We start from the raw sequence: 17,327 nt of genomic DNA, 5'->3' as shown, positions 1-17,327 counted from the left end.
AGCGCTGAAATAGATGGGATAGTGGTATTACGAAACCATGTAAGAATTTGATGATGCTTGTTATCCCAGTCAATAAGACGAGTAGTGAAAGCCTCATTTGACTCAGAAGCCCCTTTAATTGGCTTTTTGACCTCCCCAGTCACATAAAGCCAAAGCTTGTGGCCTTTAAGAAACCTACGCATAGATTAGGACCACACCATATAGTTTGTGCCATCCAATACAGTTTGAACATGATTAAGAATCTCGTTTTGTGCCATCTAGAAGGCTCAAAAGCAAAAACAGACCACAAATATGAAATCAGGACGAAAACAATAGGTAAGAAAGCATCTGGTCAACTCTGAAGGTCAACAAAAAAGTCAACAGTCAACCATGGCAAAAGTCAATAGTCAATGCTGATGTGGCAAGGACTGACTTGGTACTGCTTGCATGGCACTGCTGACGTGGCACTTTGGCTGATGTGGCACTTAGGGCAGACGTGGCACTTTGGCTGTTGTGGCACTTAGGGTTGACTTGGCACTTAGGGCTGACGTGGCAAGTGGGAGTGACAGGCGCATGTGGAGCACGTGCGACTGGATGAGGCGGCGAATGGCGCGTGAATCTCACGCGCAGAACTATGAGTGGCGCGTGAGGGTGCGTGGTTGGCTGGAATTGGATTCTGGTTGTAGTTCTAGAGTCACCAGGAGTAGATCTATCGATTGGTGGGCTAAGAGAAGCAATCGGACCATCGTGGCGGCCGGTGGTGGAACGGCAGTGGCGGAATTGCTGAAACTTTGGGCGGCGTGTGAGAACTCCGATGGGATGTGTGCGGCGACTCTATGACGGTTGTCTTCCGGGCTTTTAAGCGGTATAGTGATCCGCTGAAAACTTCAAGGAGAAGATAGAGAATCGTGAGGGACAGAGGGAAGGATTCGCCAGATAACACTGGCGGCGCTAAAAAAAAAAATTTAGATGCGGAAAAAATTTGAAGTGATTCAAAACCTGTGCTCTGATACCATGTTGAAAATAAGGTTATATATTGAATCACACTGTATAATGTACAGAAGGGGCCTATATATAGGCTAATAATACAGACCTAGTAGAATAAGAAAAGATTAACCTAATAGACTTAGAATACCAAAGAAAGTAAATAACAATAATATAATATTATTAATAGCTTACTTGAAAAATGCAGCTACATTTAACTTTTTTTATTCTTTTATTTTTTATTTTTTCCTCTTCTAATCAAATATCCATTTTACCTTTTTATTTTTGCTAATCCAATGTAGGGAATTTTTTACAAATTTGAAGAGCCATTTTAGATAAAAACAACATTTTGCTTTTCCATTGTGAATTCTCTAATACAATAAGGTGGAAGGGACGAGTATGATTAAAATGATCAAGACAAACGGTGGAGATTTTGGGAGAAGAAAAGTCACTTTGGGAAGCAAAAGGGTGTGTGGGGCTTGACAACTTGGATGATCGATCCTTTATTTTTATGCAAATTTCAATCATAATTTAATTTGGAAGGCATGGGTACCTGGAATTAGTCATATAAAATGAAGCACTTAAATTGATCCTTGTAATCGTGTGTTTTCATTCCATTGTATAATTCATCGATCATATTCATTGGAATATTATTCCATTCCATACCTGCCATAGATAGTACTTGAGATCAAACGTACACATGTTAATTAGCCCCATTGAAGAGCATCGTCCATTGCAGTTATTATATAAATTAGGTCTGCTGCAGTAATTCCAGTGGTTGCCGCATATGAAATAGTGTTGTTGTTGTTGTTGTTGTTTAGGCTTGAGGTAGTTTCTTTCATTTGGTCGCTAAAAGCATAGCGACACAGTGGGCAGTGACTATTGGTGTTGACCCAAGCCATGATGCAGCCCTCATGGAACATGTGATTGCATGGGGTTAGCGTCACCTCCTCTCTTTCCTCAAAATCCTCCCAGCAAATGGGACACCTCTTATTATCTTCCTCATCCTCTGCATTCTCTTTCCCTTTCGCCGCTTCATGATTCAAGTTGTTCTTCTTCGCATTATTGTCTCTGTAGTACAAGCTAAGCCTCCTTGTTATCCTCTTCGGGGTAGGATTGTATATTTCTTTCCTGAACTTTTTCTGACGATCATCACGCTTCATTAATCTGGAGTTCTCCTGCGAATTCCGTTGCCCTGTGAATCCTGGAGTTGGAGGGGAAACCAGCTGGCTCATTTGTCTGGGCCCCGCCGAGAGAGCTTGTCCTGAAAGGCTACGTACGTACAACAAAAATAATAAATAAATTGGGTTATTGATGGATTGGTGAAAATATTCCTGAAAAAATAAATAGATTACCGGGCGGGTACTAAGGCAGAGGACCCAGTAGTTGTGATTCTGTCCTGAGATTGTCCCCATGAATTAAGCGGGCCTGCCCAGACATCCTGCTCATCACGTACGTACACAAAAAGAAACAGATTATATATATATAGAGAGATAGAGAATTAAGGAGATCGAAGTAGTACGTAGTAATCCAGAATCACATATACATTCACATAATAATAGAGATAGAGATGGAGATAGAGATAGAGATAGAGATTGACATAATTTGTAGCAGGAGCTCCCCTTGGACTTGTAGAATACCAATTCACAAGACCTCGTCTGGTGGAATTGTTCATGCTTTCCTCCCTCGAGATCATCGATCACCAGATCAACGTTTATTACCATTTTATATTCATTTTATTCCATTTATGTGTACGTGTGGAGGTGGAGTGAATAAATACTTTCATTCTTGCTTTTGCTTTTCTGTCTTATATATTCTTATGTAAAACATGCAGGATACTTTGCCCCCTTTCGATCAAGATGCTCATCAATTGCCTCCTGCCTCGTGCCAAGGAATCAATTCTATATATATCAACAAAGAAAAGAAAAGAATAGGGTTCCTGGTTTTCATTTTATTTTCCTTAATTACTACAATGCCCTTTTTAAATACTACAATTTCCTACACAAGTGGTCGGTAGTTTAGGTATGGAATAATAAAAAGTTATACCTCACCAGTGGAGCTTACAAAAAGATAAATATAATTCCTCAACTTGACGGCGCCGGAACAACTTTGTCTTCCACTTCCTCTTACTTCTTCCCTGTGGAGGGATTCCCAGTAGTGACTTGTCTTGTATCTCATGAATAAGAATCAATTGCCTTTTGAGTTTGAAAACCAGCAATTGACAAATGATCGAGAATATATATATATATATATATATATGGCATTTTGCAATTAATACGTAACCTTTATCTTGCAAAATACCCCATGTTTCAGTTTCAGTTTATAAAACGCATATATTCTAAGGAGAATAATTTTAAAACTTTTGGGGGGACATTCATCCCCCACTCCTAAAAGTAGACCCGCCCTTGTTTAATTTAAAATTCAAAAACTCTCAATTAAATCCTCAAAGACTAGTTCAATGGGCTGAAGATCACGCCTTATGAAGCGGAGGTTGTTAGTTCAAATCTCCCTCTCCCCTCCTGTACAGACATGTCAAAAAAAATAAAAATAAAAAACTCTCAATTAAGGGTATCTAATTTTTATTTTTATTTTTTAATTATTCAATTTCGCTAGAATTTTTTGTTAAATTTTGTCAAATTTTCCAAAATACTCATTTTTTAATATAAAAAAAATACAACCAAAATTATAAAGATCCAGAAGTTTATATATATATATATAAACATATTTGCAATATTTTGGGAATTTTGAAGTTTAGAAAGGTTTTCTGAAGTTTTTCCTAAAAAAACAACACTATTTTGAAAATTTTGACATTAATATTTAACGAAAAATCCTAATAGAATGAGATAATTGAAAATAATTGAAAGTTTGATACCCCTCAATTGATAGAAATTTTCTAAAGTTTTACCTTTATTTTATTCATTTTATGTTATATCATAATAGTTTTAAGAAAGTGAAAGGTAATTTCATATTTTACTGTACATCTCGATCCATCATTTTAACAAATCATTCATTAATTTGTAATAGATGTAGTCAAACGAACTAATAAACCTCCAAACATTTCAAACTATCTAAGAAAGAAATAATGTAAGTTTACATGATATCCAGTAGCCACATGACCAACACAAACACATCACTTTGTTTTAAATTCTTCTCAGCAAAACAGGTTAATCTAAAGCATCAGCAAGTCTTAAGTCCTTCTTATCTCTTATTCTTATTTGAAATATCAACCTTTATCTATTTTATTTTATTTTTGTGGGACAAGACATATCACCACCAACCAACCCATGGTGCGGAATGGGGGTCACGGCACAAGAAAGGAACGATGATAAGACCCCAAATATTAGCATTAGCCATCAGTATTTTTATTGAATTAAAGAAAGTGCCATTAGAATATTTAAAGACAACGAATTTATTCAAGAAATATAGGAATGATGTTGACGCGCAATAATGCCGTTTTACTTAGAAAGTTTTTAGAATATATTTTGTGGGGTGCAATTTTAAATATATGCCATAAAAATAAACAAATAAATAAATAATTGACTTTCCTTACCAGTTACCGATTAATTGGACATGACCATAATAGTACATACTCACTGGGAGCTGCATAGGAGGTAACTAGACAGTGAAAACCGCATGTGCTCTCTCAAGTCCGACTGAGCCATAGCCTGACTCAGCCCTATCAGAGAATCAATGAGAACGAAGGTGGATTACTTATAATTTGAAGACACGCTTAAATACATGCTTAATCACTTTAAAAAAAAAATTGGACCATTGAACCACTCCCTTTATCCTTTATAGTGGTAATACAATGAATTATAAGTTAGAAGGGGTCCTCTTATCTACACATTACCAAAAAATATTGTTGCCATAGAAAATGAGTGCGGAAGAAGTTGTAAAGCTCTTGGATTCGTATTGGTTTGAGAGAAGATTTTTGTCTCACAACCCGATGGATGCACCAACAAAGGCAGCTGATCAGGAAGTGGAAGAAGAAGCAAAATATTCAGGGTTGCCGCGAACCCTCCATGTGAGGTCACTAAGTGATCAATTGTCGAGCTCAAGAAGAAGCTTTTCCTATGGTTCCCTCTCTATCTCTTCCGTCTCACTTATGTCCACACCTCCAAAGTTGCAAACAATTCTTTCTGACAAACAAGTCTTAGAATTCTCTAAAGAGGAAGAGAGGGTTAAGAAGAGACAGAGTGAAAGAAAAAGGAGAAAACTTGCAAGCGCTAAGAGCTTGTCAGACCTCGAGTTTGAGGAGCTTAAGGGGTTTATGGATCTGGGTTTTGTGTTTTCCGAGGAAGAGAAGGATTCCAGATTGGTTTCAATCATCCCCGGCCTGCAAAGACTGGGAAGGAAAGGCAGTGGAGATGGCGAGGAAGAGGGAGAAATTAATGAGACTTTGGTTTCAAGGCCTTATTTGTCTGAGGCTTGGGAGGTTTTGGGTCGTCTAAAAAACTGGAAAATTCCAGCTCCAGGTAATGAAATGGATATGAAAGATCAACTCAGGTTCTGGGCTCATACAGTTGCTTCAACTGTGAGATAACCAACACTAACTCTTTCATTCCTCTCCCCCCTTAATTTGTTCTTGGGTTTTTCTTTTTTAAGGATGCCTTTCTGTTGAAACTCTGTAAGTGTAAATAAAGTGTTGAAGATGCTCTTTTTCATTGCTTGTTTTTTGTTCGCTAATATATATTTTTGTTCTTATAGAGTGTGAATGTTGTTAGAATTGCTGGTGCAGGCTGGTTATTATTCTCCTCCTTGGAAATTTTGTAGTATTCATTTGGGGTTTAATTAATAATTTGATCTAGTTTTCGCCTAATTTTCTGTATTGATTTTTAACTTTTATGTTGAACAACTTAAGTTATCGACAAGAATGAATCTAAAAGGAAAAAGGAAAATGGACCCACGGTTGGAGAATGTTAGCTTCATCATGAGGCTAAAGAGAAGACGACAAAAAAAAAGCCTTCTACTTTACAACCACACTTGCACTTTTTATATTTGAATTTCTAGAGCCGTTAGGTGAAAGAAAGAAAGGAAGAAAGAAAGAAAGTCATTTCTCAATAACTCATTAAATAAAGAGAAAATTACAGTTTACTCCCCCAAAATTGTCAAGATTTGCAATTCGACCTCCAAAGTTTCAATTTTTGCAATCCATCCCGCTAAAGTTTCAATTTTTTTCAATTCAGCCATTCCGTCAGTTAGAGCCACTTTGACTGACGGAACAGTGATCATGTGCGACGCACGTGATCACTTCTGACCTTTTCTACCGAAAATGCCTCCATCACTTCTAACACTTTTCTACCCAAAATGCCCCCCATCCCACAGACTCTCACTCTTGTGTTTGCCGAGAACGACGACGAGCATGTCGGAGATCACCTTTGATCTTAATGCTGGCCGGCCGATTCCGAAGAGAGAGGTTGAGATTTAATCATCGTTTGGATGTAGAGAAACTGAGAGAAAAGAGAATTTCGAGAGCTTTGGTTGTGAAAGTTTTTTTTTTTTTTTTTTTTCTGGCTTTGAATTCATTGGAAAACGAAAATTTTATTTTGGTTGAGCCAATGGATCGGTAGGGAAAAAAGAAACAGATCGGTAGGGAAAATAAGGAACAGATCGATAGTATATAAAATTTGTAAATTGATTGAGTTTTTTTTTTTAAAAAAAAAAAAAATTATTGAGTTTTTTAAACTTCAGAATCATGAATATCATATGAGAATAAAAAAGAATATATATATATATATATATATATATATACTAAAGTAGATCGGTATTGCCCATATAATGAAAGCAGATCTTGGTCCATGGAGTCCCAAGAAGGTAAGAACTCCAACCTCTCCAACCTGTCCGATGCTTCTTCGGCCAAATAGGATATACAAGTGGGACCTGCACAATTAGCAAGCTGTGTGAAAAACTGCTTCTTTTTTCCGGTTTCGCAACAACTTGGGCGAAATGGGGTTCTACCGGGAAACCATGGATGTTTTAGTTTTCGCCATTGGTTATTGGTTGAGCCACTGGAATGGAATGAGATAAGAATCTCTGGAGATATATATATATATATAAAGAAAATAAAAGAAAATAAAAAAGAAAAATTGCTCGTCAGTCCTGAGATTGGAGAAGATTCAGATGCCGTCCCAGCGTGCAGTTTCAGATCGGAATCGGATGAAATCTAGCTCGAAAGGTTTCAGATTGATATTGAACAAAAAAGAAATGATCAAACGGAGAGAGAGAGAGAGAGAGAGAGAGAGAGGGAGAGAGAGAGAACAGGGGATGGGGGGCATTTTGGTCCCCAAAATGCCAACAGTGATCGCGTGCGTCGCACGTGATCACTGTTCCGTCAGTCAAAGCCGCTTTGACTGACAGAATGGCTAAATTGAAAAAAATTGAAACTTTAGGGGGGTAGATTGCAAAAATTGAAACTTTGAAGGTCGAATTGCAAATCGCTGACAACTTTGGGGGGGTAAACTGTAATTTTTCCTTAAATAAATCATGGATAAAGTTTTTCTCTAAACTGGATTGGAGGAATTTTCTTCAACCTAATCTATAAAAATGATATGTGTCCCTCTTCATATATATAAGTCGAGTTTTGACGTAGAGAGTTCTTAGAATTACGATACGTGCCCTGAACCCATGTTTTAGAGAGTGCCTATAATTGCGATACGTGGCGTTTTAAAGAATGAACAAGTTTTAGGCATTTAAAACCTAGGGATTTTATTTGTAATGCATTTAATTATTTTAATGAAGAAAACAAAAGGTTCCAAAATTCTCTCTCTTTATATATCAATATTGTAAGACAACTAAAATGTATGAATTTTATTTGTAATATATTTAATTGTCTTAATGAAGAAAACAAAAGGTTTCCAAATTTTCTCTCTCTCTCTATTTTTCTTTTTATCTTCTCTTATGTACTTTTTGTTTTCGTTTGTGTCCCTTATATTTTTTTTCAAATTTATGTATTATTTTTATTCAAATTGATTATTTCTCTTTTGTAAATTTTATATTAAAACGTAGGGGTTTTATATATATATATATATATATATATATATATATAATAAGCCGAGTTTTGACGTAGAGAGTGCTTAGAATTACGACACATGTCCTGAACCCATGTTTTAGAGAGTGCCTATAATTGCGACACGTGGCGTTTTAAAGAATGAACAAGTTTTGGGCATTTAAAATCTAAGGGTATTATTTGTAATGCATTTAATTATTTTAATGAAGAAAACAAAATACTCCGAAATTCTCTCTCTCTTTATATATCAATATTGTGAGACAATTAAAACGTATGAATTTTATTTGTAATTTATTTAATTGTTTTAATGAAGAAAACAAAAGGTTCCAAACTTTTCTTTTTCTCTCTCTATTTTTCTTTTTATCTTCTCTTACTTTCTGTTTTCGTTTGTGTCCCTTATATTTTTTCAAATTTATATATTATTTTTATTCAAATTGATTATTTCTCTTTTATAAATTTTATATTAAAACGTAGGGGTTTTATTTGTGTGTGTATATATATAATAAGCCGAGTTTTCACGTAGAAAGTGCTTAGAATTACGACACGTGTCCTGAACCCATGTTTTAGAGAGTGCCTATAATTGCGACACGTGGTGTTTTAAGGAATGAACAAGTTTTGGGCATTTAAAACCTAGGAGTTTTATTTGTAATGCATTTAATTATTTTAATGAAGAAAACAAAAGGTTCCGAAATTCTCTCTCTCTCTCTCTTTATATATCAATATTGTGAGACAATTAAAATGTAAAAAATTTATTTGTAATATATTTAATTGTCTTAATGAAGAAAATAAAGGTTCCCAAGTTTTGTCTTTTTGTCTCTATTTGTCTTTATGTATTCTCTAGCTTTCTGTTTATATCCTACAATTAAAACCTAAGGGTTTTTAGGAATACATTGCCATTACCAAAACCCTAGCAGAGCTTAAGGAAGTGCCGCATAGCTGAGGGGGAGGGGGAACCCTCCCCCCCCCTCCTCTCTTTCCCCCTCTCTTTCCTTGTCTGTTCCCCCCTCCCTTCCCCATTTCCTTCCCCCCCTCTCTTCCCCGATCTGTGTCTCTTTTCTTTTTTGTGTTTGTTTTTGGATTTCGCTTTCTTTTCCCTGTTGTTGTTCTTTGTTTGCTTGTTTATTTTTTCTTGCTAGGTTTTGTTTGGGCACACTTTGTGGGTGCCGCTCATGGGGGATTCACTCAAACTTCCCCCCAATTTCTTTGAGTGCGCCGCTGATCTCCTTCGCACCAGCTTTGCCGTTTACCGTCTTTTGCTGGGTCTTTTCACGCGTCCCCACCGCGATGTGCTTCCAACACCATCTACGCATTGGTTTCCGGCAAGCAAGCAATCGGCTTTTCTTCCGGCTGCTGTCATCCACCTAGTGTACTTCTATTTTTAAATTTTTAGTTGTATTGCTTTGATTTTTCCTGTATTTTTCTTATTTTTCTTACTGCTTGTAATAAGGCCTTGTCCTCTTTCTTGATCTCCTCGCTTGTTATTTTGGTCCAGACCCCTGGGGTTGTGGATGTGAACGATATCCTGGCTTTCGGGTTCAGGAGGATGTGTGTCGGCATGGGGTCCTTTTGATCCCAAGGTCGAGGAATAAGAGCTACATATGCATTAGTTTGTGTCTGCCTAGCGCAAATTTGTTATTCCAACTGAAAATTAGTTATAGGTTAGCGGATGTTTGGCGTCTTTGATGTGTAATTTTTTAGTTACGACTTTGATCTTTTAGCTTCGGCTAGGATTTTTTAGAACGTTATGTTCTGTGATTGTGAGAGTTTTAATGCTCTTGATTTCTCTATTAATGAGATAAGAATGATTTTTCTTCAAAAAAAAAAAAAAAAACTTAGGGGTTTTATTTAGGATGCATTTAATTGATGTCTTAGTGAAGAAAATAAAAGGTTCCAAAATTCTCTCTTTCTCTCTCTCTCTCTCTCTCTCTTTATTTTTCTTTTTTCGTCTCTTGCTTTTTATTTATATCTCAATGTTATTTTGTCAATTTTACACTCAATTTAGGAAAAAGAGAGAGAGAGAGAGAGTTTCCAATTATTGTTTCTGAATGAAAAAATATATTCTCTCTCTTTATATATCAATATTGTGAGACAATTAAAACGTAGGAATTTTATTTGTAATATCTTTAATTGTCTTAATAAAGAAAACAAAGTGTTCCCAAATTTTCTCTTTCTCTCTCTATTTTTCTTTTTATCTTCTCTTGCTTTCTGTTTTCGTTTGTGTCCCTTATTTTTTTTCAAATTTATATATTATTTTTATTCAAATTGATTATTTCTCTTTTGTAAATTTTATATTAAAACGTAAGGGTTTTATTTGTAATATATTTAATTGTCTTAATGAAGAAAACAAAGGTTCCCAAATTTTGTCTTTTTGTCTTTTCTTGCTTTCTATTTATATCCTACAATTAAAACCTAAGGATTTTATTTAGGATACATTTAATTAATGTCTTAGTGAAGAAAACAAAAGGTTTCACAATTATCTCTTTCTCTCTCTCTCTCTCTCTCTTTATTTTTCTTTTTCCTTCTCTTACTTTCTATTTATATCTCAACGTTATTTTGTCAATTTTACACTCAATTCAGGAAAAAAAAAAAAAAACACGAGAGAGAGAGAGAGTTTCCAATTGTTGTTTCTAAATGAAAAAATATACTTAAGTTCTTTTCTTTCTTTTGTTTTTGTTTTTGTTTTTGTTTTTTATTTTGATTTTTTTGTTTTTGTTAGAATAGTTCTTTTCAATTATATTAGTATTTTTGTTTTTTTTCGTTTTTTAGTTGAGGATTTTTTAGTTTGCGTTGTTGTTCATTGAGTAATTCATTTTTCTGTTTACATGTTTAATTAATGGATGACATTGGTTTTCAAGGTTTCATTGGAATCAGGAAAATGTATACTGTAGAAAAAGACAATACTTTCAATTATATTAAAAATTCTATTTTTAGTTTTTTATCTTTATTTAATGTGGTTATGTTATTCCATTTTTGTTTTTTCCTTAAATTTTCTACTAAATTATATATTATTTTTCATTCAAATTGATCATTTTTCTTTGGTAAATTTTACATTGAATTTAGGGAAAATGATAGTAAGAGAGAGTTTTCTATCATTATTTTCGGTACGAGGTATGACTTTTTTTTTTATTACGTTGATGTTTATTGAGTAGTTTTTTTTTTTTTTTTTTCCTATGTGTCCTAAAAGTAGTTCATTTTACGATATATATATATATATATGTGTGTGTGTGTGTGTGTGTTGTTATGTTATTTCATTCTTCGATTTCTTTTCCTTATATTTTGTTCTAATTTATATATATTTTTATTCAAATTGATTATTTTTCTTTTGTAAATTTTAATTTGAATTGAAGGAAATGATAATGAAAAAGAGGTATTAGGTATGTGGTATGAATTTTTAGATTATGTTGATATTCATTGAGTTTTTTCTTTTTCTTTTTCTTTCTCTCTCTATTTTTCTTTTTATCTTCTCTTACTTTCTCTATTCGTTTGTGTCCCTTATATTTTTTTCAAATTTATATATTATTTTTATTCAAATTGATTACTTCTCTTTTGTAAATTTTATAATTAAAACGTAAAGGTTTTATTTATAATTAATTGTATTAATGAATAAAACAAAAGGTTCCCAAATTTTGTCTTTTTGTCTCTATTTGTCTTTATGTCTTCTCTTGCTTTCTCTATATCCTACAATTAAAACCTGGGGGTTTTATTTATGATGCATTTAATTAATGTCTTAGTGAAGAAAACAAAAGGTTCCAAAATTATATGTGAGAAAAACCCTAGCCGTCTCTTTTCTCTCTAACCATCAGAGAGAAAAGCGAAACCCTTTAGCCACATAGGGGAGGAGGGTTGGCTGTTTGGCTGCCTCCCTCCTCCCCTCGTCCTCCTCGCTCCGGTACTAGTTATTTACCTGATGCCCTAGCCCTGGCGCCTCCTCTGTTCCCCTTCCTTGCCGCTCCTTTCCTCCTCTGTTTTTCTCCATTTTTGCTCCTTCCCTGCCCCTTTTCTTCCCCCGCCTTCATTTTGTGCAGCGGGTTCCTTGGCCTTGTTTTGGCTCTTTATAGGTTCGAATTTTGTCTGTGGTCGCCGCCAATCTGTGTTATCGCTTCGCTACCCGCTATTAGGGTTTTCTTTCATGCGTCCCCACCGCGTAGAGCTCCCACGCCCCTTACACAACAGTTTCCAGCCTGCACAGGTTCGGCTCCCTTCCGGCTACCGTCTTCCCACTTTGTGCTCCTTTTTCCTTTTCTTTCTTTTTTTCCTGTTTTGGTGGTTCCTTGTTTTTTTTTTTTCCCTTTTTTTTTTTTTCTTGTTTGTAGTTGTTTTCAGGTCCTGCTTTGCTGGTTTGTTTGCCGCCCACCGTCCACTGTTGGGGCCTTTCGACGAGTCCCCGCCGCAATAAGCTTCCAACGCCCCTTTAGTTTTCGGTTCTCGACATGTGCATAATCAGAATGTGCTGTTTCTTTTCTTGTTTTATTTTTCTGTTTTGTTGCTTCTTTAAGATATATTTGTGTTTCGGTGTGTTTTTTTTCCCTGTATTGTTTAATTTTCTTGTTTTGTTAGGCTTGTAATAAGGCTCACCTTCGGGTTAATTAGTTTTGGTCCAGACCTTTGGATTGTGGATATAATCATTATCCTGGCCTTCAGGTCCTGGAGGAAGAGTTTCGGCATGAGAGTCTTTCCTCTCTCAAGGTCGAGGAATAATTGTTATCCATGCATTTGGTTGAGTTTGTCTATCACAGATTTAGTACTAAATCTGATTTTAATCATGGGTTAGCGGATTGGTCTCGAATCTTACACTAAACCTGGAAATCTTGTAGCTTAATGCTATGGTTGCTTCAGAGCTTTGCCCTGTTATGTAAGAGTGTTATGCTTGTGATATTATTGAATAAAATGTTATGTTTTTCTCAAAAAAAAAAAAAAAAAAAAGTTTCAAAATTCTCTCTTTCTCTCTCTCTTTATTTTTCTTTTTTCTTCTCTTGCTTTTTGTTTATATCTCAACGTTATTTTGTAAATTTTACACTCAATTTAGGATAAAAGAAAAAAAAGAGAGAGTTTTCAATTGTTGTTTCTGAATGAAACAATATGCTTCAGTTCTTTTCTTTCTTTCTTTTTTTATTTTTTTTATTTTTTTTATTTTTTCTTTTGTTTTTTGTTTTTGTTTTTATTTTTATTTATTTATTATTATTTTGCTAGAATAATTCTTTTCACATTTTTTACTTTTTTTTTTTAATCTTTATCCTGTAGTTATGTTCTTCCATTTTCGTTTTTGTTCCTTATATATATATATATTCTAATTTATACTTTATTTTTATTCAAATTGATTACTTTTTTGTTTTTTTTGTTTTTTTGTATATAAATTTTACATTGAATTCAAAAAATGATAGTGAGAGATAGTTCTCTATTTTATTTTTAGTTGAGATTTTTTTAGTTTACATTGTTATTCATTGAGAAATTCATTTTTCTATTTACATGCTTAATTAATGAATGACATTGGATTTCAAGGTTTCATTGGAATCGGGAAACGTATACTGCAGAAAAAGACAATACTTTCAATTATGTTAAAAATTTAATTTTTAGTTTTTTATCTTTATTTCATGTGGTTATGTTCTTCCATTTTTATTTTTCCCTTAAATTTTCTACTAAATTATATATTATTTTTTATTTAAATTGATTATTTTTCTTTGGTAAATTTTACATTGAATTCAAGGAAATGATAGTGAGAGAGAGTTTCCTATCATTATTTTTGGTATAAGGTATGACTTTTTTTTTATTACGTTGATGTTTATTGAGTTTTTTTTTTTTTTTTTTTTTATGTGTGTCCTAAAAGTAGTTCATTTTACGTTATATATGTTGTTATGTTATTTCATTCTTTGATTTTTTTTTTTTCCTTATATTTTGTTTTAACTTATATATATTTTTTTATTCAAATTGATTGTTTTTCTTTTGTAAATTTTACGTTGAATTGAAGGAAATTATAGTAAAAAAGAGGTGTGAGGTATGAGGTATGAATTTTTAGATTATGTTGATGTTCATTGATTTTTTTTTTTTTTGGTCCTAAAAGTAGTTCATTTTATGTTATATATGTGAAGGATAGTGGAAATGAAAAATAAAAAAAAAATAAAAAAGACGAAAACTTTATTTGATAATACTTTTTTTCCTATACCTCTGAATTTCATTGGATCTAGGAAAAATATAGAGAAAGAAATATTTATTTCATGTTGTTTTATTTTTCATTTTTTTTCCTTATTTTATGTTCTAATTTATATATTATTTTTCATTTAAATTTCTTATTTTTCTTTCGTAAATTTAATTGACTTTATTTTTCATTATTATTATTATTATTATTATTTGTGTTCCAATATTCCTTCCATGATTTTTTTATCTATTTCTTTTATGAAAGAGATAAAACAACTCACATGGGAATAAATATTTTAATATGTTTTATGGGTCTTAAGGGGTTTTTTTTTTTTTTTTTTTTTTTTTTTTTTTTTTTGTAGTGGAACTCAAAAATAATATTCAACTATCAAAACATTTATCGGCCATTACAATATCCCTTATGCATAAAGAGATGGACATCCACCATTGATGCTCCTCGTTCAACTGCAGTGCCGCCTTTGCTAGCCTATCCGCTATTGAGTTCGCTTCTCTTCGGACATGGAGTACTTGCTAGGATTGACAATTGCTGAGGGAGATCCTTACATCATCTAGCATATGTCCGACCAAGGCCCAGTTTTTCTCCTCCCCTTGCAAGCTCTGTATTACCCCGAGTGAATCCCCTTCAAGAATAACCTGTTCTAAGCCAAGTTGCCGAACAAAGTGAGCTGCTGTCCTTACCGCAACAGCTTCAGCTATCATGGGATCGGTAATATGCTGCTTAGTTGAACACTTTGCTGCAATCACGTCTCCACCATGGTCCCGAATCACAAGATCTATCCCCATTCTCTTCCCCACCAAGTCGATGGCTGCATCCCAATTACATTTCAAAAGATTCAGTGGCGGCGGTCTCCAGCAAACCAGTGTTCTTGGGCAAGTCGGCTGTCCTTCGGGGTGCTTTCTTTGAACAGCGGCCTTGGCTGTCTCTACCTGGTCTGAAGCCCATTGTAACAGCTGGGCTGGGGTAGAAAACTCCCCTTCAAATACCCACTTATTGCTTCGTAGCCATATCTGTCTTGCAGTGCAGGCAAACATATCAAGTTCCGCCGCATCTAGACGTTCCAATAGCCCCTCAACCATGTCCAGAAAGCTCAACTCGGCCGTACTACTCTTTTGAAGCTTTCGTATACTTCTATGCCATACGTCTTGCGCTACCAGGCAAGTCCACAATGCATGCTCCATATTCTCGGGATCTCGATTACAAATCGAACATAAAGGGTCCGCCAAAATTTTCTGTTTGTGCAAGTTCGCGTTCGTTGGCAGCACGTTGCTACAAGCCTGCCACATGAACGTCCTCACAACCCTTGGACCTCCAAGGCGCCAAAGCCTTTTCCATACAATACTGCATGGCCTACCCTTTGAGCATCCTCCCAAATACCAAGCACCAACCTCCAAGGCAACAAAGTAGGCACTCTAAACTGTATATTTCTCGTTCTTAGCAGGGTCCCAAATCAGTTGATCTTTCTGAGTACTAGGACAGATTGGCATACCGCAGATGATGCTAGCCTCCTCCTTGCAAAAAATAGCTTCCACCAAAGGGATATTCCACTGCCGGGTATTATTGTCAACTAACTCATTCACCTTTGCATTCCCCTCAAGGAGCCGGATAGGTGATTGTACCGCATATGTAGATGGAATCGGCAACCACCGGTCACTCCAAATAGAAATAGAGTGCCCATCACCCACCCTCCACAATATGCCTTCCCGAAGTAAGGGCTTTGCATTCCAAATGCTACGCCATGCATATGAAGGTTTTTTCCCCATCGGAGCATCAAGAAAAGTGCTATTGGGAAAAAACTTTTCCTTAAAAATTTTTGCCACTAAAGACTCTGAATGTTGGATCAACCTCCACCCTTGTTTTGCGAGCAAAGCCAAATTGAAGCATTCCAAATCTCTATAACCCAGCCCCCCCGACTCCTTTGACCTCCCCAATTTCTCCCAACTCATCCAAGCTATTTTGCTGCCATTCTCCTTATCCCCCTACCAGAATTTTGACATCATAGAATTAATCTATTTGCACAACATCTTCGGTAATTGGAATACACTCATGGTATATGTGGGAATTGCCTGTATTACCGCTTTGAGTAGCACCTCATTCCCCTATTGTGAAAGAAACTTCTCCTTCTACCCATGCATTTTATCCCAAACTCGCCCCTTAATTCCTTCAAAGGAACGTAGTCACGATCTCCCAACCAGCGCTAGCAAGCCCAAAGAGGATTCATAGCGTTGAGTCGTCGGCACTCCAACAGCTCGTGATATGGACCTACGAGTGTCGGTTGGAGTGTTTCTACTAAAGTAAATAGAGGTCTTCTCTTTATTTAATTTTTGCCCTAAAACTTTCTCATAATCCTCAAGGACTTGTAAAAGACATCTCAACTCCGAATCTTTCACTTTGCAAAACAATAGGCTATCATCTGCAAAGAAAAGGTGATTTAATCTTATACCCCCATGAGTAATAGGCAAACCCGTAAAGCCCCCTTCATTCTCCTGCCATTGCAAAGCAAAACTGAGCCCTTCCGCACACAGTATAAAAAAGGTAAGGTGATAATTGATCACCTTGCCGTAAACCTCGGGTGGGTATAACTTCCCCATATGCTTGCCCATTAATAAGGATCGAATATCTCACTGTACGAACACAAATCATTACTAGATTAATCCACCGGTTAGCAAACCCCATCCTTTTCATGACAAATTCTAGAAAATCCTATTCAACCCGATCACCGGCCTTACTCATATCCAACTTCAAAGCCATATATATAACCCTCCCTTCCTACCAATTGGGTATCCATAGTATGAAGGGCTTCAAAAGCAATAAGAACATCGTCCGTGATAAGTCTCCCGGGGATGAATGCACTTTGGTTTGGGGAAATAACCTCCCCCAACACCGTCTTCAGCCTATTAGCCAACACTTTTGCAGTTAGCTTATAAATAACATTACACAAGCTTATGGGGCGGAACTCCATAATTCGTGAGGGATTTTTAATTTTAGGGATAAGTGCTATATGAGTAGTATTTATGGTTTTATCAAAAATCTCCTCATTTAAAAAATCAAGTACAGCTTGACAAACATTGTTACGTATCGTACTCCAATAATTTTGGTAGAAAACGGCTGAAAAACCATCCGGTCCCAGGGATTTTAATGGATGCATTTACGCCAAAGCTTGGTCCACCTCTATTGCCTCAAATCGCCGTAACAAATTGGCATTCA

General features: G+C 35.3%; 3 protein-coding genes across 3 annotated transcripts; 1 reads left to right on the top strand and 2 right to left on the bottom strand.

The window, feature by feature from the left end:
* Window positions 1-1,549: 1,549 nt before the first annotated feature.
* Window positions 1,550-2,670, bottom strand: LOC132183044 (uncharacterized). Its single transcript, XM_059596440.2, has 3 exons — window positions 2,564-2,670; window positions 2,319-2,404; window positions 1,550-2,235 (listed from the first exon to the last, which is right to left on the bottom strand). Exons 1-3 carry the CDS (start codon window positions 2,657-2,659, stop codon window positions 1,671-1,673), a joined length of 747 nt encoding a protein of 248 aa, XP_059452423.2. The 5' UTR covers window positions 2,660-2,670; the 3' UTR covers window positions 1,550-1,670.
* Window positions 2,671-4,803: 2,133 nt separating this feature from the next.
* LOC132183225 (uncharacterized) lies at window positions 4,804-5,557 on the top strand. Its single transcript, XM_059596625.2, has one exon. The coding sequence runs from the start codon at window positions 4,838-4,840 to the stop codon at window positions 5,504-5,506; it is 669 nt and encodes a 222-aa protein (XP_059452608.2). The 5' UTR covers window positions 4,804-4,837; the 3' UTR covers window positions 5,507-5,557.
* A 9,075-nt stretch (window positions 5,558-14,632) lies between these two features.
* On the bottom strand, window positions 14,633-15,406 carry LOC148585796 (uncharacterized). Its single transcript, XM_088516762.1, has one exon. It carries the CDS (start codon window positions 15,404-15,406, stop codon window positions 14,633-14,635), a length of 774 nt encoding a protein of 257 aa, XP_088372888.1.
* Between the last annotated feature and the right edge of the window lie 1,921 nt (window positions 15,407-17,327).

This window comes from Corylus avellana, chromosome 5, assembly GCF_965113065.1.
Source record: "Corylus avellana chromosome 5, dhCorAvel1.hap1.2, whole genome shotgun sequence".
In the NCBI taxonomy this organism is placed as follows: domain Eukaryota; kingdom Viridiplantae; phylum Streptophyta; class Magnoliopsida; order Fagales; family Betulaceae; genus Corylus; species Corylus avellana.
Note: the sequence above shows the minus strand (reverse complement) of the source record. Positions and strands in the feature narration are given on the sequence as shown.

Excerpts from the sequence above, each read along its gene's own strand:
- LOC132183044 (XM_059596440.2), bottom strand. The coding sequence starts at position 2,659 with ATGATCTCGAGGGAGGAAAGCATGAACAATTCCACCAGACGAGGTCTT. Across the intron at positions 2,405-2,563 it reads GAGCTCCTGCTACAAATTAT|GATGTCTGGGCAGGCCCGCT; the intron begins GTCAATCTCTAT and ends CGTGATGAGCAG. Across the intron at positions 2,236-2,318 it reads TCTGCCTTAGTACCCGCCCG|CCTTTCAGGACAAGCTCTCT; the intron begins GTAATCTATTTA and ends GTACGTACGTAG.
- LOC132183225 (XM_059596625.2), top strand. The coding sequence starts at position 4,838 with ATGAGTGCGGAAGAAGTTGTAAAGCTCTTGGATTCGTATTGGTTTGAG.
- LOC148585796 (XM_088516762.1), bottom strand. The coding sequence starts at position 15,406 with ATGTGGCAGGCTTGTAGCAACGTGCTGCCAACGAACGCGAACTTGCAC.